The sequence below is a fragment of the Coffea arabica genome, chromosome 11c (assembly GCF_036785885.1).
Source record: "Coffea arabica cultivar ET-39 chromosome 11c, Coffea Arabica ET-39 HiFi, whole genome shotgun sequence".
NCBI lineage: Eukaryota > Viridiplantae > Streptophyta > Magnoliopsida > Gentianales > Rubiaceae > Coffea > Coffea arabica.
Window position 1 is genome coordinate 45,011,300 of NC_092330.1, and position 13,506 is coordinate 45,024,805.

A 13,506-nucleotide genomic window follows, 5' to 3' on the forward strand; every position below is an offset into this window, starting at 1 on the left:
ACTTGTTAGCCTTATTGTTATTATCATTGTTTTCTTTTAAACAGAAAAAATTTCATGGATAGACTTGTTAGCCGCCTTTAAAACTCAGACTGTTACGAAGTACTGTACTGGTTCAGCTCTTTTACATATTACATAACTCAAATAGTTATCAAATACATTTACTTTGACTAATACCCCTAGTTGTTGTTTTTTTTCTAAAAAAAAAATTATGTAGATTGTATTTCTTTTCATCTTTAGTTTTGTTTTTATATTTTCTTTTTCTATGGTTAGTTTCTATCGTTTGCATTACGTTAATCGTACAAAATAGGACATTTAGGAATTGCATGGTCATAAACTCAGACTCCCCCACTCCCTCCCCCTTGAATATTCCCTCCTTGCTTTTCAGACTACTCATAAACCACTTGCGTTGCGTGCGAAGAATCCCGGACTCAAAATGTGAGGAGCTATATGATTGGAGATGGTAATTAATGGCGGGTTACGTTCAAGGCTCTGAAAGGTTGATTGGAGGACAAGGCCGGTTTCCTGATTTAAGGTGCGGAGAATTTCCTTGCTCGAATGGCATCAAACGTCATCGTCCCGGTGAGTTCCATTGGATATTTGCTTCCGGTGGACTACACGGGATCTTCTGCCCATTATATCTGTTTATTTTTCTTGTCTAATGTAAAACTAAATAGTTTCACTTATTAATACTGCTGAAGTGACACATAACATTATTGAATGCATATTTAAGGAGTGTTTGGTAAATGAATTTCAAAAGTATAATACTATAGGTACAATTGTGATATTATTGAATTGAAAATTCATTTACCGAAAACCTTCTAAATATGCATTCAATGTTATGTGCTACATCAGTAATATTAATAAATAGAATTACTTAGTTTTGCATCAAACAGGAAAAATGGACAGATATAATTGACAGAAAACCCCGTCCGTGGACAGATATCATCAAGCGTCCTTAATTTCTAACTGCCAAAAAAAAAAAAAATTCAGGTATCTTATGGACTACTTGTACCTTTGAAATTTGAACCTACTAGCAGTGTTAGTTTATTACCTACGGGTAAAGGTCTACATTCATACGACTACATAGATCACCCCTTGTCCTAATAATTGTGCTTAATGCAGCCCCCACGTTGCATGAGACAAGTTTAAAATGGAATGAATCTAGCGCGTGGCATTCGCCATTCAAGAAGGATCCGTATTTGCCACGTCAAGGGATAGTTCCACGAAGGATCCGTATTTTACCATCTATATCTATATAATTTTGAGAAGGGATTTTTGGCAACAAGCTTCCATGCATCTTCCCACTACCAATTCCATTTTTCTATCATTGCACATTTAATTTAATTTATAAAATATATTCCTCTCAATTTCCACATCTACTCTTCACATTTGAAATGGTTGGTTACCTTTTAAAATCATTTCATTTCAAATTGTTGGTTAATATGCATGTTTTCCTATTTGAACTTCAACCCATCACGTTTTTTATTGTCTTGCGGTATTTATGATTCTACAACAATTAAAACTTCTATAAGACCATAAGAAAAGATAACAAATATAACATCTTTTCATACTTTCTTATTAATTTAAATAAGTAAGATTATTTACACTTCATTTTTGTTATTCACACTTCAATAATCATTTTGGTTATATAATTTTCATTAATTATACTATATGATAAAACAAATAGTGGAATTGTAAATAATAAAAAATGGAGTGCAAATAATATTTTCTTAAGTAAGAAGTGGTTTCCATGCCTTTCTAATTTAAAAAAGTAGTGACTCCACTAATATAGGAATTTGGTTTGAAGTTTATTAGTGGGAAGGTAAATAAAAAGGAAGCATTGCCAAACTTAGTAAAAGTAAAGAAGTAAATGACAATATTTTATCTTTTAACTTAGTAATCCTAAGTAAATGGGTAAAATTAAATAAAAAAATATTCATAAAATAACGTCGTGGATTTAAAAAATCAAGAATGGTACCATTCGTGAAATTCAAATTATGAAATCACTAAATAAAAAACAAAGTACTACTAGCCTTTTAATGTGGAATTTTTTTTTGAAATATTCATTTTTGATAAAAAAAATAATGATAATAACAACACCAATTCTACCAAATTTTTTTTAAAAAGTAACATTATAGTTTAAGAGAAAGATATAGAACATTCAACCCTAAAATACTAGACTTTGGATTGCTGTTTATTTGCCAAAATATATTTGCTTACATCATCATTACAATTTCCAACACACCTTTTTATCTTCCCAATTGCCTTTTTATCTCACATACATCATATCACAAAAAGTGCTACAGTAAAAATATCTCTAATAATTCACAATCCAAACAAACCAAGCTACTTAATTTGTATATATCTGGCCCAAATTTGACATTAGATTTGAATAAGAGTGCAAAACCCAAACACTAAGGATAACTTTTGATATCATTAATTATTTATGTATTCTTATTGCTATCTTCACATGTAAATATATATTTGCTATGTTAAATAAATAAATATATATATATTGATTGTAGTGCTTGAGAATATTATAGATATTATCAGTTTTTCATTCCCATTATTAAATACTAATAATTGCAACCATTGTAGTCAATTTTCATTATGATAGATAAAGTTAAATATATTGGGTTACAGGGATGTGAATTTAGAAGTTAGGTATAGGGGGGGAAGGAGGGAAGAAAATGGTGAGAAGTTGAAAAGTGGCAGGAAAGGTTGAAAAAGAAATATGGATTATGAAGATGGGCAGAGAAGGGAGAGAAGAAGAAAGGGGATTGTAGGAATATGATCGAGATGACACAAAAATATTAATAGAGAGAGTGGTACCATGATAAAAGATATGAAAGTCGTAGGAGGCATCTGATGACTAGGTGTTCGATAAGGGAAGAGAGAGATGATGGTGATTTATAATAATTTTGAGAATTCTAAAAACACATATTACGGAGATTTTTTTTTTAATATACATTAAAGTTTATGAAAAATGCTAATCTAAATGCATTCAACAATTATAGGGGCACAAGATAGGAGAAAGATTTTTTTCTAAAAATGGAAGAAAATAAATTGGTTATAATTTATTTTTTTATATTATGAGTATTGATATATGAGTATAACATAATATGTTTTGACAGATATTTGATAAATTGACTTTTTTTAAGAAAACTCTTCTCACCTTACCACCCAACCTAATCCTCTCCTTAAATGCGTTAACAACTCTTTTATCATGTAAATTATTATAGATTAATTTTTTTTCAAAATATTAAGCATCACTTCTTTAAAATTTTTAGTATATATATTTATTATACTGTACCATAATATATAAATATATACAATATCATTTTGATTTGAAATATAATCCCGTGCATAACACGGGTCAAAACACTAGTATCAAGAAATGTGCCACCGTTTGGATTTTCCTGTTTTACAAATATAATACTATAGTAATATATAAATAAAAATAATTTTTTTAAAAAAACAATTTTTTATATACGTTAGTATACAGTAAAATTTATAAAAAACAAATGCAAAAAAAGCTAATTCAAACGCATCCAATTCCTCATGTTCGATTTCATGTCTACATTCTCTTTGAATATTTATGTTGAATAGGAGTTTCTTTTTCTAATTCTGGTCCTATTTTTGAGCTCGGCCTGGTCAGCAAAATGTGGGTCCTCTCATGCGCAAGTAAAGTTCCGAAGATTACCTTAACCTCGTAATATGTAAAGAAGTTAAGAAGCAAAAAAAAAAAAAAGGTCGAGAGGAGCTTTTGTATCATTGCAAAAGATGCTTGCTTTTGCCTCAGTTTCACACTTTCTCTGTTACCAATTAATAGTAGTACTAAGATTCTAAAATTTTTTTGTGGTCGTCGCAATACGTCAATTTTTCATATTATCGATTTACATTTTCGGCTTTTATATACATCTGATCGAGCTATTATTAGCTGCGGACAATAACAATTTTTTGCGATAGATATGAAGGTGTAAAATTTTCTCTTTTGGCAATTAATTTAATTCGGTTCGTGCCGGCCGTGGGAGCCATGAGCCCGTGGTTCATGGACCACGGTCCCACCAAGGTCGACAGGCTTGGTGCACGTTTGCAACTTAAGTATTTGTTTCTAGACCGCGCCTTAGCCGATAGGGGCAATGAGCGGCCATCATTTTCTGCCAGCCAACCCACCATTGGGTACATAAATCTCTAATCTCATACAACTACTACGTAACTTAGACACCTATCCACCATGCTCCGCAAAGAATCCGACAGTGCGATCGGGTCAATGAATCGCGGTTTTAACCATTGATCTGCTGATTGAATCGGTGGATACTAATTTAATATTTATAAATACAATATAGTAATTTGAATAGAATTAAACTTTTATACACTCGTGATATATACACTTTCACCGTTAAATGCATGACACGTAATCTGAATGTGAATTTAAAATCCAAATTTTATATATATGTCATGCATTCAATTATGATAGTGTATACACTGTCAGTATACATATGATTAACTCATTTTAATATATATAAAATACATAATAAAGTGCTTTTTGAATACTGATTATTGTACGTAGAAAGATATATAATGAGCATATAAATATCAATAGAATATTTAATTTCATTTTATTGTACTTTTAAATGAATAAATAATATTGTCAACTATGGAACGAAATTGTATCACTTGTTTTTAAAGACAGAGCATCATTTTTTTAATTTTATTTTTGTTGAAAAGTAAAATAATTTTCTAACTACTCAAATATTATCGGTCTGAAAGTTTAAAAATGAATTATATAATAACAAATTAAATAATTTCATTTTAAAGAAATTTAGTTATCGAATAATAACTTAACAAGTGGTAAAGCCTTTATGTATTTAAACGAAGGTTCAATGTACAACTAATGTCAAAAGCATATATACACTTTATTTTAAAAACAAAGTTCCACAATTGTAAAAAAAAAAAAAAAAAAGGCCAATCGAAAAATCGACAAGGTCCCCGTTGAACTAGTGGATTGCTGAATTAACCAAGTCAATTCCCTATCCAGTCAAATTAGAAATATGATCAAACATGATGCTCAAGTCATCGAATCGATCGATTCAACCGTTGAGTCAGGACAGGTTTAAGAACTATGTATCTACTACCTGCACCAAGATGGTAAGCATCAATTTTGCTAGTATCAGAGTCATACCATAACACAGAATTATGGTATGATAATGCAAAAAACCAGTACTTATTACTCATTACATATTACATAGGGCTACAAATGAATCGTATAGAATAAATCTTTTAAGCTATAGATTCGATTCACACTTATAGTTTTAGACTTGAATCCTATACGAGGTTGAAATTTAAGACTGAGCTCAATTAAATCTAATATTTGATGTGCTCGAGTCCAATTCGAAAGCTCAAAACTTTATTTAAAATTTAAAATTTTTAATATTATTTTACCAACAATACATATACATAATAAAATAATAAATGTATAGTTCATATAAAACATTAACAATAATTATTAGAGAGCCTTACAACGAGTTGAAAATGCAGAAATTCAAAATGATTCGATAACTTAATTGAATGTTACTTCTTTTTCAAATTTGAGTTCGAGTCGTCAAAATGCAAATCCAAATTGAGCTCTTGTTATATTGAATCTAAAATGTTGATTAAGAACTCTGTTCATTTACAATCCCAGCAGCAGTCCCTCAAGAACTTGTACTACTGCGCCAACGTACAAGGAAAGCACACTCCAACTAGCAGTCCATAAAAATGAAGAAACAAAGTTGGAGTATAAAGAAATTTAGTACCAACTAACTCTATAGTAGTTGGCTATCACATGTTTTGTGAGATGAGAATTAAAGGATTCAAATATTGTCTCCTATCAAAGTTATCACTTAACGTGACTTCTCTCAAATTCATCTAGGTGCATTAATGTGGTCCGATAGTGGTTCAATCATTGATTCTAGATAGTTGACCATCACATGTCTTGTGAGGGTGGTTCAGTCCTTGCCACTAGAGTAGTTGATCACCATGTGTCTTGTGGGATAAGGGATTAAGGATTCAAACCTTACGTCTTATCAAAATTACTGCTTAATATGACTTCTCTCATGATTCGATGGTAATTCAATTCCCTGTCAATACTTCGGATCACCTCTGAACCAAAAAAAAAAAAAAAGAAGGAAGGTATAAAGAAATTTATCCGTTTTTTTGTCAAAAATCCCCTGACATTGGAAACGGTACAAGCGATGGCTGGTGCAAGTATAAAGATATCTCTTTATACTTTGTATGATTTTTTTTTTGGTCGGGTTGCTATGTGCCATGGTGAACACACAAAGCTCCGTCAATTCGAAACCAAAAACAGTGGCAAAATGAAAATTGAAAATTTTGAATAATGACGAGAAGTTTTGTTAATGGATGAAAGCATAAAATCCCCACCTCCTTCGTCCCATCCCATTCAATCCTCGGTGACAAAGTTTAAAGAATCATTGAAAAGCTTGACAGGAGGCCGTCTTTGCAATTATGCCACAAACCACAGCGCAGAGGTGGCTTCATCACTCGTTAAATCACGGGATAAAAGCAGTAAAAAGGGGTGATTTGGTAAAACGAGAAGGATAGTAACAAACATGAGATGACAAGGGAACAATGACTGGGAGAGAAGGAAAGAAAGAAAGAAAGAAAGAAAGAAAGAAAGCAAGAAAGAAAGAAAAGGGGGAGAAAAAGAAAAGTTGCGTAGAGGGTCAATACTACTCAATTAGTCGTATGGGGGCGGCTGACGTGGAGCCACAAGAGTGGGTAACAAGAATGAATGAATGTGTAACCAATACTAGTAAAACATATTAACCTACGATTCCGACAACCAAACAAACCCGCAAAAAGCAAAACAACACCAAAACAATAACAAAAACAACCACCACCCTTGAGGCTAGTGTGAGCAGCGAGTAATGAGAGGTAAAGAAGAAGAAGAAGAACCATAGATACATACAACCTTTAGATAGAGAGAGAGAGAGAGAGGTGTGGAGGGGAAAGCGTTGGATTGGGGTTTGAGGGGTGGGGACAGGGACCTGGGGTCTGGGGGGATTGGCATGGAAGGTGGAGGTGGTGGGCTTGCCATGCTCAGGCAGCTCATCGGACAGCTTCAAGACCTCTTAGACCTCTACGCGTCTCCTCTTCCGCCTCCCACTCTTCCTCCTAGCTATTTTCTCCGCTTTCCACCGCCACCGCCGCACCAGCACCGCCACCAACACAGGTATCCCTTTTCTCTCCCTTTCACTCTCTACCTACCTATCTCTACGCTTTTAATTATTCTGCTGAAGATGGGTGAATAGTTGAATATCATACTTGTTCCTTTTTTCTTCGTCACTTGAGAAATGATCCATGGTTTTGTTTTTTGACTTAAAGATTCTACCTTTCAGCTTAGGAATTTATTGTGGCTTTGGCACTCTTCTATTAAAACCTCGTTTGCCCTTTCTTCTTCCTCTTTTGGGTTGATCTTGGCTTGCCGTTGAACTGGAGAGTGATATATTTGCATCTGCCTTGTATGCTGAATGTTACAATGTGGCTCTCTTTAGGAGCACTTGTATATCAATTCTGCTCTTCGATTAGCACGCTTTTGTGCTTAATTATTGCAATGGCCATAAAAAAGATAGGTGAGGCAGTGCAAAAACTTGCGCACAAATTTGATGGATATTATGCGGTTTCTGAGTTCATTTCCAGCCTGGTTTAAAGATTTTGGTGTAAACTTTTTTGTAGGGAAGATGAATGTTTATATACTTATTCTATATTTTGTTTTTTATTATGCTTAAATTGCTTCCCCCGCGCCGCCCGCCCCTTCCCTTTTCGCAGTTATAATGGAAAAGTGAAGGGTCTGGCAGCATAATACTTGCGATTTCTTACATTTTTACACATGCTAAACTTGGTCATGATGAGTTCTTCGATACTATGCTCAAAGCCATTGCCTTTTTCTTCCCCACTTTTATTGTGCTTGGTAACTAAATTCAAGTGTCATGGCTCCCTTTCTATTGTTGGTGCACCGAAATTTCTGTATTCCTATTTGTATCTTTAGCAAAATACAAGCTCTAGATGAGTCTGTAGTTTTTTAACAGCGATTACACCTTCTCTGGTTGTTGAATTCCTATATTCTAACAATTAACTGGAACATCATTTTTTCACCGTCTAATTATTTTGGGAAAATTGTGACAAATGGTCTTAGTTTTCATTTTCCACTCTCTTCTTCTTGTTCTTTTTTTTTTTTTACTATGGTAGTGTCAAATATTTTTCCCTAGCCCCTTGAAATTTTTTGCTGAAACGACCTGGATTTGTTTTAAATTTCTGTGTCTATGTTTCCTCTCACTTTTAGTGGTCAAGTTTATAAATTCCTATGTACCATATAGGAGTAAACTTTACGCAGAATGTTAAAATTTCTTGAATTAAAACGTTTAGTAGTTAAGGAATTTTAACAACTTTCCTGCTCTGAGACATAGTTGACACTGTTCTTCCAACAGCTAAGATGCGAATATGTCAAAAGAGATAACTTTTGCTGGTGTAATCAAAAAGTGATCTAGTCTGATGGAGTTTAAGATTTTAAAATGCTTGTAAATAAAATTTATTTGAAAGTTTTTCCCAGATCTCAAGGCATCACATCTTCCTGCATAAAAATTCTGCTCTCTGGTTTCTGATGATCTTTTTTTCTAATCATTTGCATCCATTAGTGCAGATATGATCATAGAATGAATCACCACCTCTAGACTCTACAATACTGAAATTAGGGATCAGACAAGATTAAAGTATCTTAACCAATAACTCTGGATTCCTTTTTAGTTAATCATTTGACAGTGTATGTGGCTCAAGTTATTCCAGAAATACTGTAGAGATCAATGTTATATATATATATATATATATATCTAGAGTAAGTGAGAGGTCATCTTGAACCCAGGACCTCTCACTTACACTCCTTTCCCCCGTACCATCCAACCCATTCCTCCTCCCCTGTAGAGATCAATGTCACGTAACTACTCATTTGGATGCAACAATCGGGTAATTATTACAGAAGTCTTTGCTGAAGGACTGAAGCATACGTGTTCTGTTTTTTTTTCTTTATTTGGTGTGTCTACTGTGGTCTACTCTGTTAACTTTCAATTTTACTTTTGATCTTCAGCATGGAAAATTATGCACCTCTTTTTACTGTCTGTCAATTTTTTTATCATGTTTCAACCATCTTACCAACTTCCTCTTGAAATTAGTTTTATTGATACGAAATTGTGGATTTTCACATTGATGTTTCTTAACAATCATCTTTGGGCCACTGGCCATTTGTCGGGAGTTTCAAGCTGTCACTGGTTGTTCAGCCCTGTCTAAAGTTTCTTAAGGGGGAATATTTGAGTGTACAGCTTATTCTTTTGTGCAGCTGGTGCCTTTTTAATCTCGATGATAACTCCATAAAAGATAACTGCTACAATCTTATAATGACTGCTGGAAAATCTGAAAATCTCAAAATGTTGGAGCCTGGCAAGCCACCACCAGTCAAGAAAGCTCGTAAAGAACGGAATCGTGGAAAACTGACAGAAACTACTAGGTCCACTGAGATTATGGAGCAGACAATTTGGAAAGATTTTCCGGAGGACCTTTTTGAAGCTGTTATTGCAAGGCTCCCCGTAGCCACATTTTTTCGCTTTCGATCAGTTTGTCAAAAGTGGAACTCATTACTTACTTCTCAAAGTTTCTCCCAACAGTGTGCTGAAGTTCCTCCATCCCAACCTTGGTTTTACACCATCACTCACGAAAATGTGAACACCGGAGCAATGTATGACCCAACGTCAAAGAAATGGCACCACCCAACTGTTCCCGCATTGCCGACTAAGCTAATTGTCTTGCCAGTGGCTTCGGCAGGGGGCCTCGTGTGTTTCCTTGATATTGCACACCGCAGTTTCTATGTATGCAATCCTCTTACAAGATCTTTTAGGGAGTTGCCTGCTAGATCTGTTAAGGTCTGGTCCCGCGTGGCTGTTGGCATGACTTTGAATGGGAAATCCACAAGTGGGGGTTATAAGATCCTTTGGGTTGGTAGTGATGGAGAGTATGAAGTTTATGACTCCACACAGAACAGTTGGACTCGGCCAGGAAGCATCCCCCCCAATATTAATCTCCCTCTTGCACTGAACTTCAGGTCCCAGGCAGTGTCTATTGATAGCATGCTTTACTTCATGCGATCAGATCCTGATGGGATTGTGTCCTATGATACAATTTCTGGGAGTTGGAAGCAGTTCATAATCCCTGCCCCTCTGCACCTGAGTGACCACACACTTGCAGAGTCTGAGGGAAGGATCATGCTTGTGGGCTTGCTCACAAAGAATGCTGCTACATGTGTCTGCATATGGGAGCTGCAAAAGATGACTCTCTTGTGGAAGGAGGTTGACAGAATGCCAAACATATGGTGCTTAGACTTTTACGGAAAGCACGTTAGGATGACATGCTTGGGCAACAAAGGTTTGCTTATGTTATCCCTGAGATCAAGACAAATGAATCGGCTTGTTACGTATGATTTATCAAGCAGGGAATGGCTGAAGGTTCCAGGTTGTGTCTTGCCACGTGGGAGAAAGAAGCAATGGATTGCATGTGGCACTGCATTTCATCCATGTTTGACAGCTCTTGCTTGATTTGTTGACTCTTGTCACTGCTCGATGCTATCATGTCAAAGTGATAGCTGTTCCAATGTGAAAATTCATCTGGGATGGGCTGCAAACATTTTCCACTGCCATCTTCAGGCTACATTCCATGATTATGAATATGAACACCACCCTTGGGACTTTAAGAGTAATTTGTACCTTGGTTCCTGTACAAACATCTAGGCAATGGCCTTATTAATTTTAAGCAGTTCAGAATGGTTAATAACCATTCTTTCAGCTGGTTAAGATCATTAGAATGACTTCAAGAGTGGCTTCGGCCTGCTCAAGCTTGTAATCCCTTGTGTGGGTGTACCCTTTCAGTCATAATTATTTTTCATGGCCACGCTGTAAATCTTGTCCAATGGTCTCTAAAATTCATTGTTATGTTGACTTGGGCTGCTTTACTACTTGATGGGAAACTTAAATGACTAATTGGATTTGCACCTTCCCTTGCTTACTACTACGGTACTTTTTAAGCTGAAGTTCGGGATTCCCTGCGTTGCTACAGTAGTACTACTTGGTGGGGGAAATGCAGCTAACTTTTCTTTTAAGTTCAGGATTCCCTGCCTTTTGATGAGGTAATCCAAAGTCAACCAGCAAAGGGCGCTGCAAATGGTGAAAGGGTTGCTACTGTTCTATTTGTGGCTGAAACTTATTGAATCAACTGCACTAGAAAACTGTTCGCAACTGGGAAGATTAGCATCAAGTAGTATTTCATCATAAGTGCTTTTGATTGATCATATGGACTAGAAAGCAATCATATTTCTCAACGAGTGTATTGTAAAACGAGCACTATAACCTATCTAATTAAACTTTGACGAAAAGGCTGAAGTTAGTGAACTCAATTAGAGACTTGAGTAAATTAAAGACAGCGAAGATGCTCTCCTCTTTTATGCAGAAAAGAGTTAATACATGACTAAGCGTACAAGTCTGAAAATTGATTATTTTAGTTTTCTTTTTGCCATGCAGCATTTCGTTGTGGAGGCGGTGGGGCGTTCCATGGAGGATCTCGATCAAAGCCACAACATCTTGAGACTTTCTTCGTACCATCTCTTTTCTGAGTGATCTGGTAAGATTTTGTGTACCAATGGTGGTTCACTTGCAAGAGTGGAGACTCTTTCTTTTTCCTTTTCTTTTTCTTTCCTCTAGGTAGTAAAAAGTAATTACTGGCAAATTGCGTCCATACTTCGGCCACCCCAAATTTGTTAACCTTCAGAATCATGTGTGAGAAAGGACTCTGATGCGACTGCCGAAGTGAAGATCCGAGCTGTGCTGGGGCTTGTGGAATGATCTGATTAATCGTCCGACCTGCACGTAAGCGAACCGCGGGGATAGGTCCCCTGGAACAACTCCGACGATCAAGTCAGAACAGGTTTACGGGTAGGAGGGTAGAGATTGTGTTATGCATAGCGTACCTTGTGTTCTTCCTCCGTGTGGTATTTATAGAGTCCCAAGTGTTTGCTTCCTGGTAGGACAAGGAGTCCTTATTGGGGAGGAAAACGGCTCCTAGGGCTCCATGACACGGTCTTGAAGGCGCGGACCTCGCAGCCCATCAGGCCCATCAGCTTGAGGGGCGGCGCTCGTATAGACCTGTGAGCCGACCTGGCGCCCTAGTCCAGCTCCTCCTGTCCGAGCTCTTGGGCCGGACCGACGTGTGTGTGGACCTGACCGATGTGCTCCTGGAGCCCACCACACTAGCCCCCCCTTTAGTCTAGAGTCATCGAACGTGCGCGTGAGTCTAGCCGTCTTCTTAGCATCGTGTTGGTTCAGTGTGGGGTCCACGCCTGTAAGTGGCGCACGCAACCGTCGCGTCGGTTCATGTCAATCATCTCGATCGTGCGTCGTGGCAGCTCGGTGTGGGGCCCTCGTCCGTAAGTGGAGCACGCAACCGCCGCGTCGGTTCGCGTCCATCATCTCGATCATCACGCCTGCCAGCTGCAACGGTCAGGAACGGTTCCCCATAATCGGCTCAAATAAATGCACGTCTCCTCAGTTTCCCGCCCTGTGAAATTGCCTATAAATAGGATTCCTGGGCGTCATTTTCACTCCTCCTTCTTCACTCTATCAGTTCGCTCCTTTCACCCTTAGCTCGCTACTCCACACTTTCTTCTTTCAGAACACATCGGGTCGACCTTCCTTAGGAGCCCAGAGTCAGTTCGCGCCCTCCCTAGATCAGCTTTTCATCTGATCTCCTTCCATCAGTAAGTTTCCTTTTCCTTTTTATGTCTTCTTATAGTTCTGATAGTTCTGACGTCACCAGTTCGGCCCCTAGGCACAGAGCAGCTAGCCCCATACTCCTAGATAGCCCTTCTCCCGACCCCTCAAGTTCTTCTCCTTCCATCTCATCTGGGTCAGTAACCGCGCCTTCCCCCATCCCATCTCCTGTCCCAATAATGAGCCCAGCCGAGCAAACTGCCCAGCCTCTAGTCGGGGCTGCGGAACAGGCAGCTTCAGCTCAGATGGCCGCAGGGACCTCGGGAGGACCTAGTGGCGACTTTGGAGAGGTCGACACTATCCCCCCAGCCCTGGGACAGAAGGATGTTGACGGGCTGGCCGAAAAATATGAAATCCCAGCCCAGTTCGAACCTAGGGCTGCCCAACCAGGGGAGGTCGCCAGCCGACCTCCTCCCGGCTTCGTAGCGATCTACAGGGACCAGCTGATGGCTGGTCTTCGCCTGCCTATTCCCGACTTCTTCTTCTTCATTCTCACTTTCTGGGGTATCCGCATAACTCAAGTCATCCCCAACGGAGTTCGCTCCATCATAGGCTTTTTTTTTCTCTGCCGAGCACTAGAAATCCCCTTCTCTCATGACCTGTTCCAAGCCTTCTTCCAGATGAAAGTTAGCGGGAAGGT

General features: G+C 37.6%; 1 protein-coding gene across 1 annotated transcript; it reads left to right on the forward strand.

Annotated features, from left to right (window-relative positions):
• The first annotated feature begins 6,833 nt into the window (after positions 1 to 6,833).
• LOC113716997 (F-box only protein 6) lies at positions 6,834 to 11,004 on the forward strand. Its single transcript, XM_027241612.2, has 2 exons — positions 6,834 to 7,237; positions 9,395 to 11,004. Exons 1-2 carry the CDS (start codon positions 7,074 to 7,076, stop codon positions 10,641 to 10,643), a joined length of 1,413 nt encoding a protein of 470 aa, XP_027097413.1. The 5' UTR covers positions 6,834 to 7,073; the 3' UTR covers positions 10,644 to 11,004.
• The last annotated feature ends 2,502 nt before the right edge of the window (positions 11,005 to 13,506 follow it).

What these genes read in the sequence shown, in the direction of transcription:
- LOC113716997 (XM_027241612.2), top strand. Translation starts at nt 7,074, where the DNA reads ATGGAAGGTGGAGGTGGTGGGCTTGCCATGCTCAGGCAGCTCATCGGA. An exon ending in CAGCACCGCCACCAACACAG is followed by an intron (nt 7,238 to 9,394) that starts GTATCCCTTTTC and finishes TCTTTTGTGCAG; the next exon opens with CTGGTGCCTTTTTAATCTCG.